Source organism: Equus przewalskii, chromosome 3 (assembly GCF_037783145.1).
Source record: "Equus przewalskii isolate Varuska chromosome 3, EquPr2, whole genome shotgun sequence".
NCBI classification, from domain to species: Eukaryota; Metazoa; Chordata; class Mammalia; order Perissodactyla; family Equidae; genus Equus; species Equus przewalskii.
The window spans coordinates 79,329,847-79,350,545 of record NC_091833.1 but is presented as its reverse complement, the minus strand read 5'-3'; the positions used below and the strand labels follow the sequence as shown (position 1 = coordinate 79,350,545).

The following is a 20,699-nucleotide window of genomic DNA, read 5'->3' as shown; positions in this document are numbered from 1 at the left end:
GACTCCCAATACTCTCAGCAAGAACAGGCTATATCTTCTCCTCTCTTCTCCCCCAGTTCTGGCCATGGAGTCTCCCGAAAACCCCAGTTTAAAAAGGTAGAAGAGATTCTACTTGCTCTTCTTTTTAAAGCAATTAATTAAAAATCTATTAATAGAACATTGATATATGGGGCATACAGATAAATCATGAGCTTTGCTAAGTCTTCAGTAATTAAAATCCTATTCAAACATGCTTCTAAATCCCCACACTTCTTTCCCAGGCTTAGTAGAAACAGTGACCAGGTGGTAGCTCCACGCTGCTCAGCCAGGAACTGAAAATGTGCTGACTTAGAGCAGTGCCAAAATGCGGGGCTGAGCAGAGTGGCAACTGCAGCCCACCTGAATGCCCGGGACTCAGAGTCTCCCCCTGCTGAGCGGGTGATCCCAACTGGTCACACCCCCCCATCCCAACTCCTCTCCTGTGAAGGGCTCAGAAGCTCTGCTGAACCAATTTTAACCTCTGCAGACAAAGCAAGGAGCCATACAACTGACACTTAACAAATCAATTCTGTAGACAATCAAACAGAGACAAAGGTGTCTTAGAGCCATTGAGAAGCACTGAAAACCACAGGTTTGCAGAGTAAAAACTCAGTTTAGATGGAAAGGGGGAAAACCAACAACAACAACAAAATTAAGCTCCAAATGGCCCAGCAAATCTTATGAACTAAGCAAAGAACAAGCAAGGAGCGCTGAGACTAGACTGGAAAATCTTGACGCCTCAATTCTAAAGTGCCTTGATGAAGGTTATCTGGGAAAGTCAGCCCTGAATTACCCTTAAAATAGTCTCTCCACGTCTGTTGCAGAATGAAACTGTTTGTCTCCGTAAATCCCTCAGTTGACATTTGCGCTGCGATCACAAACAATACTTACAAAGGCTGAGACCCAGAAAAAAAATCATTGTTTTCTGAAAGCATGAAGGCTGCCACAAAGAGTTTTGCACAATTGGAGGAACTGGCAGCTGAGGCGTCTACAATGGCAAGGCTCCCCCAGGGGCTAATTTGCCGCTCAGGATCTAGTGCAGTTTAACCCCACTGTGAGATCTCATAAAGGTAAGTCTTGGCAATTCCGAGGGAAGCACTATCTAAAGGCTTCTTGCCCTGGGCAGAGGACGTTACTCAAAGGGGGTCCCATATTTCTCATCCTGTAAAAAAAACCTTTAACATGAGGTCTTTGTTTACACTAAGCCCCCAATATTTTACTGTAACAAAAAAAAGGCTGCAGGCTATTTATTTTCTTAGAAAGTAGAGGGCTTTCTAACAATTAGAGCTTTCTAAAAATGGAATGCATCACCTCGGGAGATTGAGTTCCCCATCTCTGGACGGGGTCCAGCAGATGCTGGTGACCAGCTGGCTAGGACATCACAGAAGGGACTTGGGCACTGTAGGGAAAGGATTAGATGACTCCTAGGACCCTGTCCAGCCAAAGGATCTAAGGAAATGGAGGTGATTATCCAAGTAACTCCAGAGAAAAACATTCCTGCCTCAGAGGATTAAAAAAAGTAGGTTTTTCAGACTGCACCATTCTCCATAAAGACACATCCACACACTCTCATTCACTTCCACACACCAAGTATAAACAGTTGGAATCCCACTATAACAAACTCTATTGTATCATCCAGCAGCTTTGCAGGAATCTTTAGGCACAGGCTTCCCACCCATGGTAACCCTCCAGGAAATAACAGACTAGCGAACAGCTTCTGCAATACAAATACCTGAGGATGCAATACCGGCATTTGTTAGGATCCACTGACTTCTTCACAGACAAAAAAGGAACTACAAATGTGACTGAGCCTATCCTCTGAGCCCTCCTGAAAACCCACACAGAGTACCGCAAGATAGACTGGGTAAGCGTGTTAATTTCAAAGATAACCAAAAGGATTAGACCAGCTGTACCGTTTAGAGCAAATTTCTCGGCTAAATGTCAAAATGGGATGCCCCACTGTTCTGGTTCGGGTATCATAAGCTCACAGAGTACTCTGTACTTCTCCTTCCCAGCATTTTGCTGTCATAATTACAAAACTATTCATTTCGTTACTAATATCTGTCTTCCATGTAGAAAGGCAAGGCTCTCACTGTGTATATCTTTACGTAGTGAATGTGGGGAAAAAAACCCCATATTTATTGAATAAAATACTCATCCATACAGCCACTGTATTACCTGAAGTGAAGACATCTGAGAACAGTGGGTATAGACAAGAACGTGGAGACATGAGAATGTTCATACAGAGGGTGTGTAAAATGGTATAATCACTTTGAGAATTTGATATTTTCCAATGAAGTTAATGATAGCATACCATATGGCCTAACAAACCTACTTGTATGTATATATCCTACAGAAACCAGATTTATGTACACTAGATTATATGTATTAAAATGTTCACAGCATCATTGTTCATAGTTGCCCAAAACTGGAAACAATCAAATATCCAACAGTACAACGGATTAGTGATTTGTGGTATATTCATGCAATGGAATACTATACAGCAATGAAAACGAACAAAGTAAAGCATCAGGCACTTGTTACACAAGTGACTCTCACAAGGGATCTTTAGCAAAAGAGAACATAAAAGAATACCTACTGTATGATTCCATTATACAAAGACCAAAAACATGCCAAAATGAACTATATATTTTAGGGATACAAAGATTGGTGGCAAGTTCTACCAAACATTCAAAGAATAGATAGATCAAAACTTATACAATCTCTTCCAAAGAAAAGAAAGAAATTGGAGGCTACTACCATACTTTTTAGCAAGAGAGTAACATGGAGGAGGGCAAGAGGAAAAGAAGACAATCCAGAAGGAAGTTCTTGCAATAGCGTAGGTGAGACTGTCAATCAAGAGCTGACAGGCGACCTGAGCTGGGTGGGAGCAGTGGGGACCTAGACAGGTAAATGGATTAAAGAGAGAGACAACAGACAGGACTTGGTGATGGAACAGATGCAAGAGAAAAGGTGAGGAGGGTGTCACAAAATATTCCCTTATTAAAAGAGAGAAAGGGGGGGCCGGTCTGGTGGCATAGTGGTTAAGTTTACACGCTCCGCTTCAGTGCCCCAGGAGTCACAGGTTTGGATCACCAGTGCAGACCTACACACCAATCACCAAGTCATGCTGTGGCAGCACCCCACATACAAAAAAGAGAAAGATTGGCACAGATGTTAGCTCAGCAACAATCTTCCTCAAGCCAAAAGAGGAAGATTGGCAACAGATGTTAGCTCAGTGACAATCTTCCTCACAAAAGAAAAAAAACGGAAGAAATAAATTAATTAAAAAAGAGAGAGAAAAAGAAAGACCGCAAATCTGCAAATTATAATATTTACAATATAGTCCTAATTTTGATGTTTGAAAGTACACAGTTATTCTAAAAATAAATGCAGTATCAAAAAGAATTAAAAAACTGCAATGGGTTAAAACACGTAAAATTTTAAAACTCATATGAGTTCATCAGAAAACACTAACACAAAAGAAGGAACCGAAGAGAGAGTGTCCTACAGGTTCTGGCATTGTCAGGAAAGTGGTAAAAAATGAATTAAGTCAAGGATGCCCATTGTAGTCTCTAGAGCAACCTCTGAAAGGATTAGAAAGTAACAGTATAAAGGTACAAAAAAAAAGAAAGAAAAGAAAGATTTTGTTGATACAAAAGAAGGCAAGAGTGAAAAAGGAATATAAAATAGGTGGGTTAGAGAAAAACAAAGAGTAGGATGTAGGATGGTAGAAACACACTGTCGTTTACTATACGCGGTAACCACGAGAGGATGTTTCCAGAAATGTGGGAAATTCTACAAGACAAACAACCTAATTTCTTCAACAACTAAATTGCAAGGAAAAAACGAGACAGATGGTAGCCTGTAGATGAAGGCAGAGACTGACCAAATGCAATGTACGGACCATGTTTGGATCCCAGTTTGAATTAACTAACTGCTAAAAAATATATGACGTAATCAGAGAAACCTGAACACAAAGTGAATAATGATTCAAAGGAATTATTTTTAGGTCTGATAATGGTATTGTATTTATGTTTTTATTTACCAATGGTATTGTACTTATGTTTTCAAAAAAAAAAGATGTCTTACCACTTACAGATATATAACAAGGTACTGAAGAAACAACAAATGAAATGATGTTATCTGGGGTTTGCTTAAAAATAGACTAGTTTGGTGAGGTGGGGAGAGGGCATGGAATCAGAAATGATCAAGATGGGCCAATGTGTTAACAGTCATTGATCCCAAGTAATACACATATGGGATTTATTATACTATTCTCTCTACTTCTGCATTCACTTGAATTTTCCTGGAATGTAAAATATAAAGGGAGGGGCCAGCCCTGTGGTCGAGTGGTTAAGTTCATAGGCTCCACTTCAGCGACCCAGGGTTTCTCTGGTTCAGATCCTGGACGTGGACCTAGCGTCGCTCATCAAACCATGCTGAGGCAGCATCCCACACAGCACAACCAGAAGGATCACAACTAGAATATATAACTACATACTGGGGGGCTTTGGGGAGAAGAAGAAGGAGGAGGACAAAAAAAAGAAGATTGGTAAAAGATGTTAGCTCAGGTGCCAATCTTCTAAAAAAAAAAAAAATATATATATATATATATATATATATATAAAGGGACAGAAGGAGAAAGGGAGGGAGGAGAGATCTCTAGATAGATAAGTATGCGTAGAAAACGTTTGGGCAGGATATGTTTCAAAATGTTCAAGTGGTTATCGCTGAGCCAACATAATCACAAGTTTTAGAAAATGTTACAAATTTATCATCTCTGGGTAGGGAGATTATTGGTAACTTTTAGTCTCTTTTAGCTTAGTTATGTTCTCTAATTGTTTCTACAACGAAAGAAACGAGAATTTTGATCCAAAAATTGTTTAAAAGGACAAAGACTGCCAAAAAAACAAAAACCTCCCACTTAAATCCACATTTCTTAACCATTTCTGGGTCCCCCTCCCTTTGCAGAACCTGATGAAAGCTACCGTCTCTCTCCCCAGAAAAATGCACAACCCCAACAAAATTTTTCACACACTGTCAAGAAACTCGGAGACCCCTGATGAACCCATAGACCTTCTATGTTGTTAGCAGTTATAATAAATAATAAGAGGTGACAGTTATTGCTTACTCGCTGTGTGCCAAGTATGGTTCCAAGTGCTTTCCAGGTGTTAACTCATTTAATCCTCCTAGGACGCTATGAGAGAGGCGCTCTGATCATCGCCAATTTACAGATGAGGAGCATGAGGACAGAGAGGCTGGATAATCTGCACAAGGTCCCACAGCTCCTGACTGAGTGAGTCAGCATACAAACCCAGCAGCCTGGGTAAAGAACAGGGCTTTTAAGCACCACTTTATGAGGCCCCTCATAGAGTTAAATCAAACATACCAAGCACATGTGACGTCCTGAATCGTGCTCTGGAGAACATGCCTTCAAAGTGAACTAACATGTCTACCTTCACTTGCTGAACTCATCCAAACACACAGGCTTGCCCAACCCTCACAACAGCGCTGTAAAGGACTTGCCCAAACACCCAGCTAACTGCTGTAGCATCAGACATCAAACCTGTCTCCTGACTTCAAGTTCACCCTACCACAGCTGATTCCCTTGAAGTTGGGGTGATGGTCTGTTCTAAGTTGCACATGATCTCCTTGTGACCAAAATCTTTTCAAGATGACTGGTGGAGGTCCAGCTCAACGGTCTACTTGTGGACTCTACGTGTGCCCATGGTGCAAAGCACTCCAGCTTTTGAGATTTGCCCTCATCACTCTACTTTAGCCAGCTGAGACATCTTGGATGGAAACATGCTTCCGAAAGTTTAAATGAAAGGTTCGTATACACAAATAGAATTGTCTGCAGATCTGGACAACTGCTAGGTGCCGTAACACCACAGCGCACTCCCTCACAACACAGCCTGTACAAACATGCACAAGCACGTTCCACGAACGCCCTCCGAATGCTTACAGTTTCACAGTTCAAGCACCGAGTTTCATTGGTGAGCGTTCCCTGAAATATCTCATGGACCCAGGTGAGTTCTGGCTTATTATTCTCCGCAGTTTCGTTCATGTTGCCATTTTTTAATTTTCCGTTTTGTTTTTCCTGTTTCTTCTCTTCCTGCAGGATGTCCGCAATAGTGTTTAGCAAATAATTTAAAAATTCGTGAGCATCCTGCTGCATGTAGTTATCAAAGAGATCTGGAAAGGAGAAGGTCATTATTTCAATCTCTGATTCCTGAAAAGCAAATGAAAATGCTTAATTTTACATGCCACACTTCAATTTTTATATTGAAAGAGTGGGCAGGTATGGAAAATATTCATCTTCAGTAGGTAAGTTTTAAAAGAATTTTTGTTCATTTCTATTTCCTACCACCCATCAAGGACTAAATTTGCCATATCTCCCTAAAGTCATCATGGCTAATAAAAAGCTACCAAAATTTTTTATTTGTTCCACAAAAAAAAAAGAGAAAAATAACAGAAATTACTTGATAAGTTCCCTGATAAAATATCAATATTTAATAGTGACCACCGATGATCAATTATTCATTTTGTAATTTATCCAGAGCAACTGGGTCTCTTCCCAAAGATCATATGAAACCCTGGACCAGCCTCAAAACAGCTGGAATGGAACACATAAAGGAGATGGGAGATCTATGTGAGAACGTATCTATCTGATAGTGTTCTGAAACCAAATACACGTGATTCCAGAGCCTGTTGCTGTTCCCTGCCATGAGGACAGACAGTCAAGACACGAATGCAACAGTGAAACTTCATTATTAATCACGTTCACAACGAGACTTGGGAGTGCTCTGCGTTCTTCTCAGAGGGTTTTTATTCTGGTATGTATAAACTACAACCACGTTAAAAGACAGCAATCAAATTAAACGAGACTTTATAAAACAAACATCTGATTAACTGCAAGTCTGCAATCCAGGGGAACACAAGGTGCCATATCAAATATTTCTGTAGTCATAAAAATTACCAATGCAGAACTTCTGGAATAACCTAGTCTCTGCCATCACTTCCCCCAAAAAGATCAAAACACCAGAAAAAAATCAGGTGACAGCAGGACATTTTTAACATATGAAGATATCAATTTAATATCCTTTAATTGTCTTAGGCAAATAAAAATCAGAGGTATTATTTTTAAAACAGCAGATGCTCTGATTAGATAACATGCATTTACTTTAATCACTTATGACCTGTTTATAAGATAGCACTATTTTATTCAATTATTGCATCAACCTAGTTATTCCTATCAGTGTCCTGCTCAGAAGGCTGTCTTGGGCAATTTTCCTCTTACAATGATCCCACCCAGAAAAATACTCCTCCTAATGTGGAGCAAACAAAAAGATCATTCCAAAATGGTATGATAAATCTGAATTTTTAAGCATATTTGTAATCCAGTTTTGTTTTATGCACACTGGGTGGAAAAAGAGAAATATCTTTTCTTTTAAAAGAAAATGTTATTTCAGTAGTTGGCCATACTATTTTCCTTTCAAAAAAAAAAAAAAGATTCATTTTGAGGATAAACAGAACTCTCAATTCTCCTTATTTCAGACCCTTATACACATTATCTCCACCCTACTCACCATTCTCTTTCCTCAGCCTCGAAATGAACTTCTTTGGTGGGATCACGCCAACCTTCTTCTTCTGCGTGGCAATGCTGTGGAAAAGGTCTGCCAGGCACGTCAACAAGTTTTCCTTCTTTTTTTGCTGGGCTTTATATGCCAACACATTCTCCCGGAACGGCCGGCAGAAGTACAAGGCCTGAAGCACGGAGTTACAGTAGCAAGTGTTTCCGAACTGCCAAAGGACAACAGGGATGGTTCAAATCACGGTCCGGGGACACGCCACCTCTGGAACGGGTGGGGAGAGGGAGAAGGCCATTCTCCAGGAACCGGCCCCAATTCCACTCTATCAATCAGAAACTAGCACACGTCAGAAAACTAGCACACCACTCTAAACACCAGTGACTATCGATCAACAGGGAAATGAAGACAAGTTTACCTGAGCTGGGGGCCCCTCTAACCCATAAAGTCTCTAAAATGATAATAAGCACTCTGCCTTGACAAAAAAAACCTATTGAGGCCTTCTGGTGCTTAAAAAAGAGAGAGAAGAAAGAAATTGACATAATATGGAGGCCCAGAAAATCAGCTGGCGAAATAAAAGACACCACATTGCAACACATCAGAACTCCTAGGACAGGAAAAATAAAAATCCAAATCAGAAAGAAATCCAGGAACTAGGAATCCCATGCTCAGCAGAAACAGCCATAACTGAATGGGGCCTTGTTTTCATTTTTCTCTTTCAGGATTCTAGTGCCCCTGCCCACTGGCTTCAGACCACATCTCCTCGCTGACTCCAGAGCAATGGAGGCAAGAGGCACCGCCTGAGGTCATCCCACCAGCCTCCTAACTCCTAAATTACCCTCAATCTTGTTTCTGCCAGCGTGGCAATTGTCCCAACACAAGACCACGCAGTTCCTGGTCTCCTACAATCAGATCAGGGCCCAACAGTAATATTTCGTACCTCTCAGAAACCATGAGTACTCAGATTTGAGTAAAGAGGGCAAACATCATCATCTCGCTGGTTTTCAACTGACTATAAAACCTACTCCGTGGAAAAACACAGCTGAGACTATCACTTTAGAATTTTTCTTACACAGTAAAAGGAAAAGGAAAAGAATCTAAGGAAATAACAAGATTAACAGCAAAGATTACAAAACGCCATGTAGGATTAAAATAGAACATGTACATCCTCTCAGGATTGGCTGTTGGCTGGTGTGTCCTGCATCCAAGAGCGAGACAGATGCTCTGCCATCCTTAACATGACATTTCCACGTATGCTAAGATAGAACATTTCCTATTTTTACATATTTTCATCTACTTTGACACAATTATGTAATAGGAGACAAACCTTTTACAGAGAAGCTGGAGCTTTCATGAATTATCATTCAAAGTAAACATAAATGAAGCTATTAATAAATTTACATCTCATAATCCTTCTACAAACTAGGAAATGGCCTAATTCTTTTCCTCCATGGTCTGCATTTGTATTTTTCCTAGCCAGGGCAGAATTTCCATGACTTGAATAACTGTCTTCATCAAGCTTAAGCAGAGGCCTGTGCACAATGGCTAAAAAAAATTGTATTGAAATTAGAAGTCAGAATCTCATCAACACAATGCTCCACAATCCAGTACTCTGGCCTTCCTTCTTCCATTCTTTTCTCTTTTACTCAACGTCTCACTTTACCCAGCCACCCTTCATTAACACTTGGCCCTGATCCAGTGGGCAATTCCTGGGAAAGAAAAGTAACTGACATTCACTGAGTGTCCACCATGTACCTCAGCCTCGTACCAGGGTCTTCAAATAGGAGCTCTCACTGATTCCTCACTGTAACCCAAGAGAAAGAAACCCTTATGATCTCCATTTTACAGAGGAGGAAATGGAGGCTCAGAGAGGTCAGGAGGTCACACAGCTAGTGAACAGCACAGGCAGAACTCAGACTTAGGTCTGATTACGTGGAATCCAGTGTTCTTTCCAATACCACAGATGGCATTCACTCACAGAGAATTTTTCCAGCTTCTCCAGTGGAAATTACCACCTATCATACCTGGGCACTGACGGACTATACTCAGTTGTTCCAGAAAACCAGGTGCCTGTGAGTTAACATTTGAAGTCACTTAAAACCTCCACTCCAGAGGCCACCGGGTGGCACAGTGGTTAGGTTTGCATGCTCTGCTTCAGCAGTCCAGGATTCATGGGTTGGGATCCTAGGCGTGGACCTACACATCGCTCATCAAGCCACACTGTGGCAGCATCCCATTACAAACTCAAGGAAGACCGGCACAGGTGTTAGCTCAGGGACAATCTTCTTCAAGCAAAAAGAGGAAGACTGACAACAGATGTTGGTTTAGGACCAATCTTCCTGACCAAAAAAACAAAAGACAAAAACAACCTCCAGCCCAGAGAGAGAAGATCAGGTAAGGAAGGAAAGCTCAGGAGGCCGGTGAGGAACACTGCCTTACTCCTTGCTCATATCAACTTATCCAGGATGCAGAGCCCTAAGTCTGGCCGTATACAAGCGAGCCATTGCTAAGCACAGGTGAAATGAGGCCAAGGAACTCTGAGATAAACTGGTCTCAGTATTTCCCTGACACCCTGCTCCTGCTTCAGGTCCCAGCACCGAGTTATACCATTAAACAGGTCCTGGTGATGAGCTGGTAACACTTTCAGAACTCCGGGTGCACTGATGCATACTGAAACAAAGACTGCCTGAGGAGCTCAGCGAGATGACCAAGGGAGAACTTACAAAAGCAGATCTGGCCACAAAGGCTAATACAACCACTGAAAGTTCTGTGTGCAAAGGAAATCCCTTAAAGCACGGGGCTAAAAAATGAGAGCCTGACCCAATAATGCAGTCATTGTATCCTTTTATCTGGGACAACTCAGACTTTCAGAAACTGGCCTACACTTGCCCCTCCCCAACATCTGCCACTTCCAGTAACTCAGGAGCATGAACAATTCTTTAAAAATTGGAAATGATGAAAACGGCAGCGGAGGTGCTTCAAGCATTCTAACACATTGGATAAAAGTAATACATTTTGAAATACTTACGTTGACCAATCCAAAGTAGTGTTCATTGATCGGAAACTGCTCTGGACCAATGTCTTTTTCCAGAGCAGAGGCATTGGTGCCCTAAAAGAGAAAAAAAAAAAAACACACACACAAATTTTGTTGCGTGTAACAGAGACAAGAAAGTGGAATGATAACTTGAAAAAGTCCACTATAGTGACAAGCAACTCCCCTGATCGCCAAGGTGTTTGGTGATGGTTGTGCTGGACGAGCAGGCGTCAGAACCAAACCAGCAGATGAGTGAACAGTGTCAGCCTTATTCCTCTCCTCAGCCAACTTACTCATCCCCTCAAACCTGTTCTATCTGGGTTCAATCACCTCCCCTCAGGAAAGGAGGTTTGAGATAGGCAAATGAGCAAACCAGCACCAAGAACTCCTGAATAAAACATTTTAAGTTCAGACAGTTGCAACAGCGTTTAGAACACTTGGTGGCGTACAGAATCAATCACCACTTTCCAAGTCACTTTCTTAATTCTGATAAAGATTTATTGTGTGCCCACTATGTGCCAGGCACTGTTCTATGCTCTGACGATAGAACAGTAGACAAAACAGACGTGAATCCCTGCTCTTGCGGAGTTCACACGTCAGTGGACGAAGACAGCCTGAAAGAAACAGCAAGGACAGAAGGTGACAAGTGTGGTGGAGAAAAACAGAGTAGGAAATGAGAGTGAGGACTCTAGCGAGTAGGGGCTGGAGGAGAGGCATGGGGGAGGGGCAGAGGGTAGACAGCCACAGCTTTACTGAGAAAGTGCAATGTCCAAGGGATACTGTGAATAACAAAGAAATACAATCTAAAACCTAACAATTCTCAAAGGCATCAAATGAGTAAGCCACACGAACCCAAGTTTAACACTCCAACGTGGTAATAACAGTAACAGTTACTGGGTACTCCTACTATGTGCCAGGGACCATGCTATTTATTCTCACAGCTGTCCTATAAGGTAAGTACTGTTATAATCCCCATTTAACAGACAGGAGTTGAAGGCTCAGAAGGGTTAAGAATCTGCCCAAGGACCACAGTCAGTAAGTGGCAGAGGTGGGACTCGGACCCAGGAGTCAGACTCAGGAGCCCAAGGTCTTAACCAAATGCTATGCGGAGCAGTCAGTCAAACAAAACCATTTACTGAGCCCCGCTAAGGGCCAAGTGCTCACAGGCAACAGCACACTGATTACCATTCCTCCCCAAGGCCTGGCCGAGTCTGCTGGGATTAGGAAAAGTGCCCAAAGTTCAGTCCGACAAGGTAAGCAGTTTTGGGGTGGGTAGGATCCGGCCCCACGTGTACCCGCAGCTCCACCATCATTCTACAACCATCTCGTGATCTCAGGCCGTTGTGGAAGACTCACAGCTCACGGAATCTCAAAGATTTGGGAGACAGGTATTTTAAAAAGAAAAAGAACCCGTTACGTTTTATAAAAAATAAATCTGCTGCTGCTACTTATTCTGGACTCCTATAATTAGCATTTGTCTCAGGAAGAAATGGCCAAAAAGTAGGCTGAGAACCAGTCAAAATGGTCTTGTGTCAATGAGCAAACATTAAATGCAAAATAACCCAATTCTAAGCAAACAGAACCACAGAAGAAACAGCACGTTCCATCCCCTTATCACAATATAATATAAGCCATTACCCTGTTCCACCAATCGAAATTCCTTTACCCATCACCTGGGACTGAGTTCATTGGTCGTCTGTGTGTACAACAGTTTCGTTATCTTTGGGGGGGGTCGGGGAGGGGTTCATTGCCTTCACAATAATGCGACCCTTGTGTACAAGGCTGAATTTTTTAAATAATACTTATACTATAGCAGTATTTTAAGATATAGACAAAAATCACTAAAATTTTTCAATAAAGCTACATCTTAATCATAAATCAACATAAATAATGTGTATTAAATATACTCATAGCCATTTCTGAAGCAACATTAGAATATATGGCTTAGTGCCCAGGAGGAATGTCAGATATAAAAGTATAGCACATGGAGACAGATCTCATTAAATCTTTCTTTATGAGGTAGCCATATATGCAAGTTAATCCATGATTTTTGCTATTTGGGTATTCTTGCATTGAGTCTGCTTTTTTCTACCTGTCTTAATATTTTCCCATTGGAGGGGGAGTTGGCGGGGATAGGGCGGGGGGTGGATTCATACTAAGGACAGCGACCCAGGCAGCAGTGATTAAGAGAAACACCCTGGACACAGGGACCCTGGAGGCAGTATGAGGGGAGCACCGACAATGCAGCACGGAGAAAGAAGAAAGTGAGCTAACAGTGTCTTCTGTGAGATCTGGCTTCCTTGAGATCAATGCTTCCTCGCCAGCCTTCAGGTCAAGCTTGCTCGTTCTCTTGCATAACACCTGCATACACACAGGGTCTGCGAGGGTCAGGAGGGGAGGTCAGCCAGTCCCTGGTCCTCAGTGCTGCTTCCAGACCACCGCCCCTTCACCCTCTTGACAAAACACCTGCCATTCTGAGCCCGTGCCTCCTAGCGCTGTACATACCCCTTCCTTTCTCCTCGTCTTGGCTGACCCCCCATTCACAGAAGGGCTACCTTTATACCCCATCTCCTGCCATCATCCTGGGTGGTTTCAATACCCATGTGGAGGAGCCTTCTCCCACCCTGCCCTCTCAGCAACTCGATGTCCTCTTTTCCAACTGTTTTTTATTCCACTCCACTTTGTTATATTCCACCCCACTTCAGCTATTCACTCCCAAAGATATATGCTGGATCTGGTCAAGACCCTACAATCCACCCAGGCTCGGCTCTGCCTGCTGCTTCTTAAGCATCACAGCTACACTTAAACCTCGCAGGAACCTCTCACTCCTCTACCTTCTTATTCAGTTTAGAGTCTATGGATCATGACTCCAATTGCTCTTATAAACACCCTTTACCCTGTCCTTTTGTCATGCCGCATGGCAAAAAACTAACCCAGTAGGAACCAAATTATTCACCTTCTCTGAACATACATCCAGACAGATGTGAAATGCTGGTGGGAAAAAAGTCACAACCAAGCTGACTGGATTCACTACAATTCACCAACTTCAAGTGGCCTTCAACACGTCCCACATTCCAACAACAATTCTGTACTGCATTCATTCTGCACGCCACAGTGACAATTTCCAACTTTCCCCAAGCTCCTCAAAATTTCAACATCTTTGCCCCTCTTGCTTTTCCCACTCAACAGAGAAAAGAAAAATTAAACTAGCAGAGAGGGACTCCCTTAATTTTGCACTCCCAAACCTTCAAACCTATGTGCCTCCCTGGGCTAAAGATGGAGATCTCTCTCTGGTCCAAGGCCAGTGTCCCCTCCACTGCTATATCCTTCCCATCAGAATTTAACAGGCTTAAGTGTCTCTCATATTAAAAATACATAATAGGGGCTGGCCCCATGGCCGAGTGGTTAAGTTCGCGTGCTCTGCTGCAGGCGGCCCAGTGTTTCGTTAGTTCGAATCCTGGGCGCGGACATGGCACTGCTCATCAAACCATGCTGAGGCAGCGTCCCACATGCCACAACTAGAGGAACCCACAATGAAGAATATACAACTATGTACCGGGGGGCTTTGGAGAGAAAAAGGAAAAAAATAAAAAAATCTTAAAAAAAAAATACATACATACACACTCTCCCACACGTCTCCCCAGTTATCAGCCTGTTTATCATCTTCTCTTCACAGCTAAGCTTCTTTAAACAACTGCCTATTCTGAAATACTTACAAATGAATCTGATAATTTCTAAGATTTGTTTCAAATAATCTAGAGGGGAGAAGTGGGGGCTGGGGACAAAATTGTGTAGTTGAAGCTGAATGAGGGGTATGTGGGGCTCATTATACTATTCTGTTTATATTTTTACATATGCTCATGTGTCGCTTAATGATGGGGATATGGTCTGAGAAATGCACTGTTAGGCAATTTCATTGCTGTGTGATCACAGAGTGTACTTATACAAACCTAGATGATGCAGCCTACTACACACCTAGACTCTATGGTACCAATCTTATGAGACCACCATTGTATATGCGGTCCATCATTGACTGAAACGTTGTTATATGGTACATGACTATATGTGTAATGTACAGGCAGAATAACAGTCTCCCAAAGATGTCCAGGTCCTTAATCCCCAGAACTTGTGACTATATCACCTTACATGGCAAAGGGAAACTCAGGTTGTAGATAGACTGAATTTGCTAATCAGCTGACCTTAAAATAGGGGGGTTGCCTTGGATTATCCAGTTGGGCCCAATGTAATCACCAGCATCCTTAAGAGCGGGAGATAGAAGCAGAACCATAGATCAGAGTGATGCAATGCGGGAAGGACTCAACTCGCCTTTGCTAACTTTGAAGATGGAGGAAGGGGCCAGGAGCCAACGAACACGGGCAGCCTGTAGAAACTTAAAAGGCAAAACAGACTCTCCGCTAGAGCCTCCAGGGAGAACGCAGCCCTGCGCCGCCTTCATTTCAGCCCAGGGAGACCCATTTCTGATTTCTGACCTCCAGAACTGTAAGATAATAAATTTGTATTGTTTAAGCTACTAAATTAATGGTAATTTATTACAGCAGCAATAGGAAACTAACACGATCCGTTTGAAGTTTTCCATAATATCCTTTAAGATTTGTCTCGACTTCTTCACCTCCAATCTCTCCCCAAAACAGACCCTTCTGGATTCTACTCCACTTCATCCCTGATGAGCCCCAACACTGCCAACTCCAGGGGGCGCTTCTAGCTGTTAGCTTTCTCGGGGCACTCCTCCCTCTCTGTTGGCTCCAGGCAATAACCATTCACATGGCTTCAATCAGCAGCTATGTGCCAACCATTGCCAACTCTTTACCTTCATCCCAGAAACCTCACTTCTGAGCTCACTCAGCCTGGATGAGGGCCTACATTCCCACCTGCTTGTCTCATAGGCCCTCAAAATCAATCTGCTCAAAACTAGACTTTCCCTTCCCCTCAAATCCAATCTTTTCCTAATGTTTCCCCACTTAGTAAAGGACTGCCACCCTCCTCTCGTCTCACGCCCAACATCCCCCTCTGCGCTCCACACCCATCCATCACAGCATCCTATGGATCCAGTCTCCGTAAATCTCTCAAGTCCATTTGCTTCTCTTTCATCTCCTACCACCAGGGAGGCCAGGCCACCAGCATCTCACATCTGAATTACAACAGCCTCCTAAGTGGCCTCCAACATCCACCTACCCCACCTCTAACCTCACTGTCAACACAGCAGCAAAAGTGTTCTTTCTAAATATGAATTTGCTTTAAATCCTCCAGTGGTTTCCAGTACTGTCTCCAACATCACCCCTGGCCACTCATTCCCTCCTACACTTGGCCTTCACAATGGCCTTTGTTCTAGTCCCCAAATACCTCAAGTTCCCTCCCACCCATCACCTGAACGCTCCTCCCCCACTGCTTCCCCTGGCTGTACCCTAGCGGCCTTCTCCAGGAACTCATCACTGACCACCCCTACACTCAGGAAGTCCTTGTGACAGAAGGGGCCCCTCAAAGATGTCCACACCCTAATTCCTGAAACTTATGAATATGTCACCTTACGTGGTGAAAGGGACTTTACAGGTATGATTAACTTAAGGATCTTGACTTGGAAAGATTATCCTGTAATATCTGGGTGGGCCCAGTGTCATCACACGGGTCCTCATGAGAGGGAGGCAAGAGTATCAGAGTCAGTGAGGAGATGGGACGACAGAAGCAGAGTTCAGAGAGATTTGAAGATGCTACACTGCTGGCTTTGAATGAAAGAAGGGGCCGTGAGCCAAGGAATACAGGCAGCTGCTAGAAACTGGAAAAGGCAAGGAAACACATTCTCTCCCCGAGCCCCTGGAAAGCTGCGCAGCCCTGCCGACACCTGGATTTTAGGACTACTGACACTCCAGGGCTCAAAGAGAACAAATTTGCATCATTTTAAGCCACTAAGCTTGTGGCAATTTTTTACAACAGCAACAGGAAACTGATACACCCACAGAACACATAACCTCTACTCCCCACTCACAGCATCTCTATGGCCTCTATACCTAGCTGCAAAGAAGCTTGGCAAATGTGGTATTTACCTGAGCAGCCAGCATCAGCTAAAACTAGAAATGGAAGGATATGAGGGAACATCTAGCAGTCAATGTCTCAGATGGTCCTCACAACAAAGTTTGTAACAGAAAAAAGCAGAAATAACTTGAACTGGTTAAATAATTACAGGAATCCATATGATGGAATACCATGTAGCTATTTAAAAAAGTAAAGTTGCTCTATAGCTACTGCTATGAACACTTGTCCAAGATACAGTGAGAAGGAAACACATGTTAGAGAGTACCAATGTGCAGGACAATATTGGAACCGTCATTCATTCAATCAACAGCCACTGAGCCCTGCTTTGTGCCCAGCACTACTTACATCTGAGGGACACAAGGTGAACAGAGCAGACCAGGCCCGCATTCAATGCCTACATTTTAATGGAGACCCCTTTCAGAATGAGAAATTATTGACACTAGTCACCAATGTCTAGGAGTAGGGCTGGAAGATAAGGAGGTCACTGAGGGGCTTTTCATTTTCTCTTCTCAACTGTTAGAATTTTTTACTATGAGTATATATTATTTTTGTCATTAAAAGTTTAATAAAAAGTTAGCAAACTAACATCCTGTAGACCAGTTATCAAAGGCCCACAGTACACACCTCAGCGCTGTATTGGCCATTTTTTTTCCCCCCAGTATGACCTCCCTTTGATTCTGGTCCCTTCCCCTCTCCTGGCCTTAGTTTCCTGGCTGAGAGGTGGGGTTGCCGACATCCAGCCTGCCTATCGCTCAGGGTGGCAAAGAATCAAGCAAAACAGGGAACAGGACCTGCACGCTGTCAACTGCAAGGTGCATTACAATCCCGAGAGCCTGCGCTTTGACTGCTAGGCCCAGCACAGTGACACAAAGGGCGAAAGGGAGGGACTGAAAATAATCGTTCCATGACCAGATGCTGAACAAAAGTTACCTATGGCGGCAAATCACAGGGTCTGGAGGTATAGGAAACATAGAGTTCTTATTGCCATCAGTAAAAAATTTGGTAACCTTTGAAAAACAATGCACCACTTTATTAAAAGTAGAATCTGGGCTGGGACAAGTTCCAACAAGAAGACTGTAATGCTAGCTCTCCAAAGCACTTTCGAGAGCAATCCTGTGACTGCCGAGGGGGTGCTACAAAAACACAAAACAAACAACAACAAGTCGGCAAGGATGCATCATAAATGCATAAGATGGGAATAGAAAGGCATTTCTTTTTAAAGCAATTTTAAAAGCAATTTATAAGGAAAACATGTTAGAATTTCTTCCTTTGAAGAGTGAGAAGGAGACAGATCTTGGCTCAGGGGGATGATATAATCAGAACGATGGCATTGCAAAGTCTATAAAAACCAATGAGAACATTACAATAATATGGGGGAGCCTAAACAAAAAACCCAGAGACCAGGAAGGGTCCTTGGAGATCAGCTGGACCATTTCACAGATGAAAACACCAAGGCGCGGAGAAGTACACTTACCTGCCCAAGATCACCCCAAGGCGGCCCATTTTTCTGCATCCTAGGACAGGCAGCCTCTCTTTCAAGTTTATACAAAGTAGAGAAGGGACACAGGAAAGGCCAAAAATAACATGTAAGGATTTCTAAGTACCCAGACAATCAGTCATTAATTATAAACCAGGAATTAAAATATATGACAGCAGAGGTGAATGTTGTTACTAAAACCACATTTTTAGGTCTGTGTTCAAAAGGCTATCTTACTTATCAAGTGTTTTCAAAGTACAAAAGGACATAAAGGGCTAGTTTTCAAAAGGACTAGTATTGCTAGACTTCTGATGACAAACGGTCATCCCTACAGCCTTACAGAGAGAGTGAAGCAAAATGAAGAGATGCAGCCCAAGATCTCAGGATGAGTCAGGAGCCGCTTGCCAGAACTCAAGGATGGTTAAGGAGGAATTAAGGCCAGTGGTTCCCCAGACATCATCGGTAGTAATCATAATAATAGATAACACATAAATAGCAATTACTGTGTCCAGTCCCTGCTCTAATACTTGATGTGTATTTTACTCATTTTCACCCTCATAATAACCCCACGAGGTGGATACCATTATTGTCCCCATTTTAAAGATGAGACAACTGAGACACAGAGAAGGTAAATAACTTTATCCAAGTTGACACAGCTACTAAGTAGTGGAACTGGGTTTGAACTCACATGAGCTGGCTCTAGAGTGTGTGCTCCCAGCCACTACACAATAGTGACTCTCAAGGATGCAGAGTCCCCTCAGAATCTCAGAATTGCAGGAATTCAAGAACTGAAGAGACTGAAGGAGTCACAGAGTTGTACAGGTGAACGAATACCTGTGAGGGGCCCCTGAAATATTCTAGACTGAGGAACACACATACCCTTTCCTGTAAAATCTCCACAGAATGCTCCACCTACTTAAAGAAAATGTAAAATTGAAGTTGGAAGTCAGGAGAAACTTGAGATGTAGTCATGAGGAAAAGAGATTTTTTCCAAAATGGTTTCAAGGGTTGTGAATCTTTACTTAGCCAAATAGGAAAAGAAAATAATATTGTTTACAAAGGCAGAAAAACAGCATTGAAAAGCAAAAATGAGCTCTAAGGAGTAAACCATTTTACACCTAATAAGGGAATGACGTATAATCTTACTCCCTTGACTTCTAAAGTTTTGGATACTGACAATAATATAACAAAAACAAGGGAACAGAGAGAGAGCCCACCAGAAGTATGCAAAACGATATGTGTTAATATATTAACACAGCTCATCTCTCAGTGTTGCGATTACGGCAGGGGAAGGGACACAGGCGAATGGTCATAAATTATACATCAGGAAAAAAATTACCAATACTTTTCATCCAAAGACAGCTGCAAAATCTCTCTTACACCTCCAAAAGACAGAAATGCAGATTGCAATTCTGAGCCTCCTGACTCAGAACTAGTGTAGCCAGTTCTCTGTTCCTCTTCCCCCTCGGCTCCTCTGGTTCCCGCCTCCTCACCGTCTGGCTTCAACGTCACTTCTTCAAAGCTACCTTTCCTGACCCTTCCCTCCCACAGAATCCTGTATGCAGCTTTATAAAATCTATCACAATTTGCAATAACACACTTATTTGTGATTATTAAACATGTTTTCTGAACACTGAACTACAGGTTGGCGAATGACAGTCTACGGGCCAAATCCGGCCCACCAACTGTTTTCATAAATAAAGTTTTATTGCAATACAGCCACAATCATTCACTTATTGTAGCTACTTTCACAAGACAATACCAGCATGGAGTACTTGTCACAGTCCACAAAGCCTAAAATATTTACAATCTAGCCCTTTACTTAAAAAGTTTGCCAATGCCTCCCCTAGACCATGAACTCTATAAAGACAGGGATTACATCTGATTGGTCTGCCAGGACCTAGCAGAGCATCTGGCATATAAAAGGCACTTAAATTTGCTGACTGACTAACTTGGGAAGCATGGGCAGGGTAAGCGGTGTGTGCCACTTGTTGTTCAGAGAACTTTACGTCTATATACTCATTTAATCTTGTCCACTAATCCAAGGCAGATTATACTCATTATCCCCATTCTCCTTATGAAGACATGGAGGGAAGCTGCCCAAACTCACTCAGCCAGTAAAGGCAGAGCCACAACTCAAACCCAGGCCATTCTGTTCCAGAGTCTGAGCTCCTGACCACAAGTCAGAGGAGATGAGCTTTTCATTCATACTTTTAGAAATTCCTTCGCTGTAGACATAGGGACTGGGCAGGGAGCCAGGACTGTTTCTGAGCATGCCTTCGTTGGCTGCTGGCTGTCACAAGTTACCCAACCACTGGGCGCACAATACTCAGAGTGGTTGTGGATGCCAGCGCTGCTTAGACAGCAGACAGGTCACCCAGGCCCACAGAGCAACGATGAGCAAAACTCTCCCTCCAGGGTAAATCACTAACGGGGACTTTCTACCCCCATTTTATAGGTGAGAGAAATGAGGTGAACGGAGATTAGGAAACTTGCCAAGGTCAAGGGTTCTATGAGGCAGAGGTCAGCT

At 42.8% G+C, this 20,699-nt stretch overlaps 1 protein-coding gene across 1 annotated transcript in view; it reads right to left on the bottom strand.

Moving 5' to 3' along the window:
- Positions 1–20,699, bottom strand: part of USP46 (ubiquitin specific peptidase 46) — a 65,591-nt gene that overhangs the window by 31,445 nt on the left and 13,447 nt on the right. Inside the window, exons 2-4 of the mRNA XM_008516310.2 lie at positions 10,639–10,719; positions 7,611–7,824; positions 5,987–6,216 (exon numbers count right to left, since the gene is read on the bottom strand). Of these exons, the coding sequence (XP_008514532.2) occupies positions 5,987–6,216; positions 7,611–7,824; positions 10,639–10,719 (525 nt within the window). The remainder of the gene's footprint in view (positions 1–5,986; positions 6,217–7,610; positions 7,825–10,638; positions 10,720–20,699) is intronic.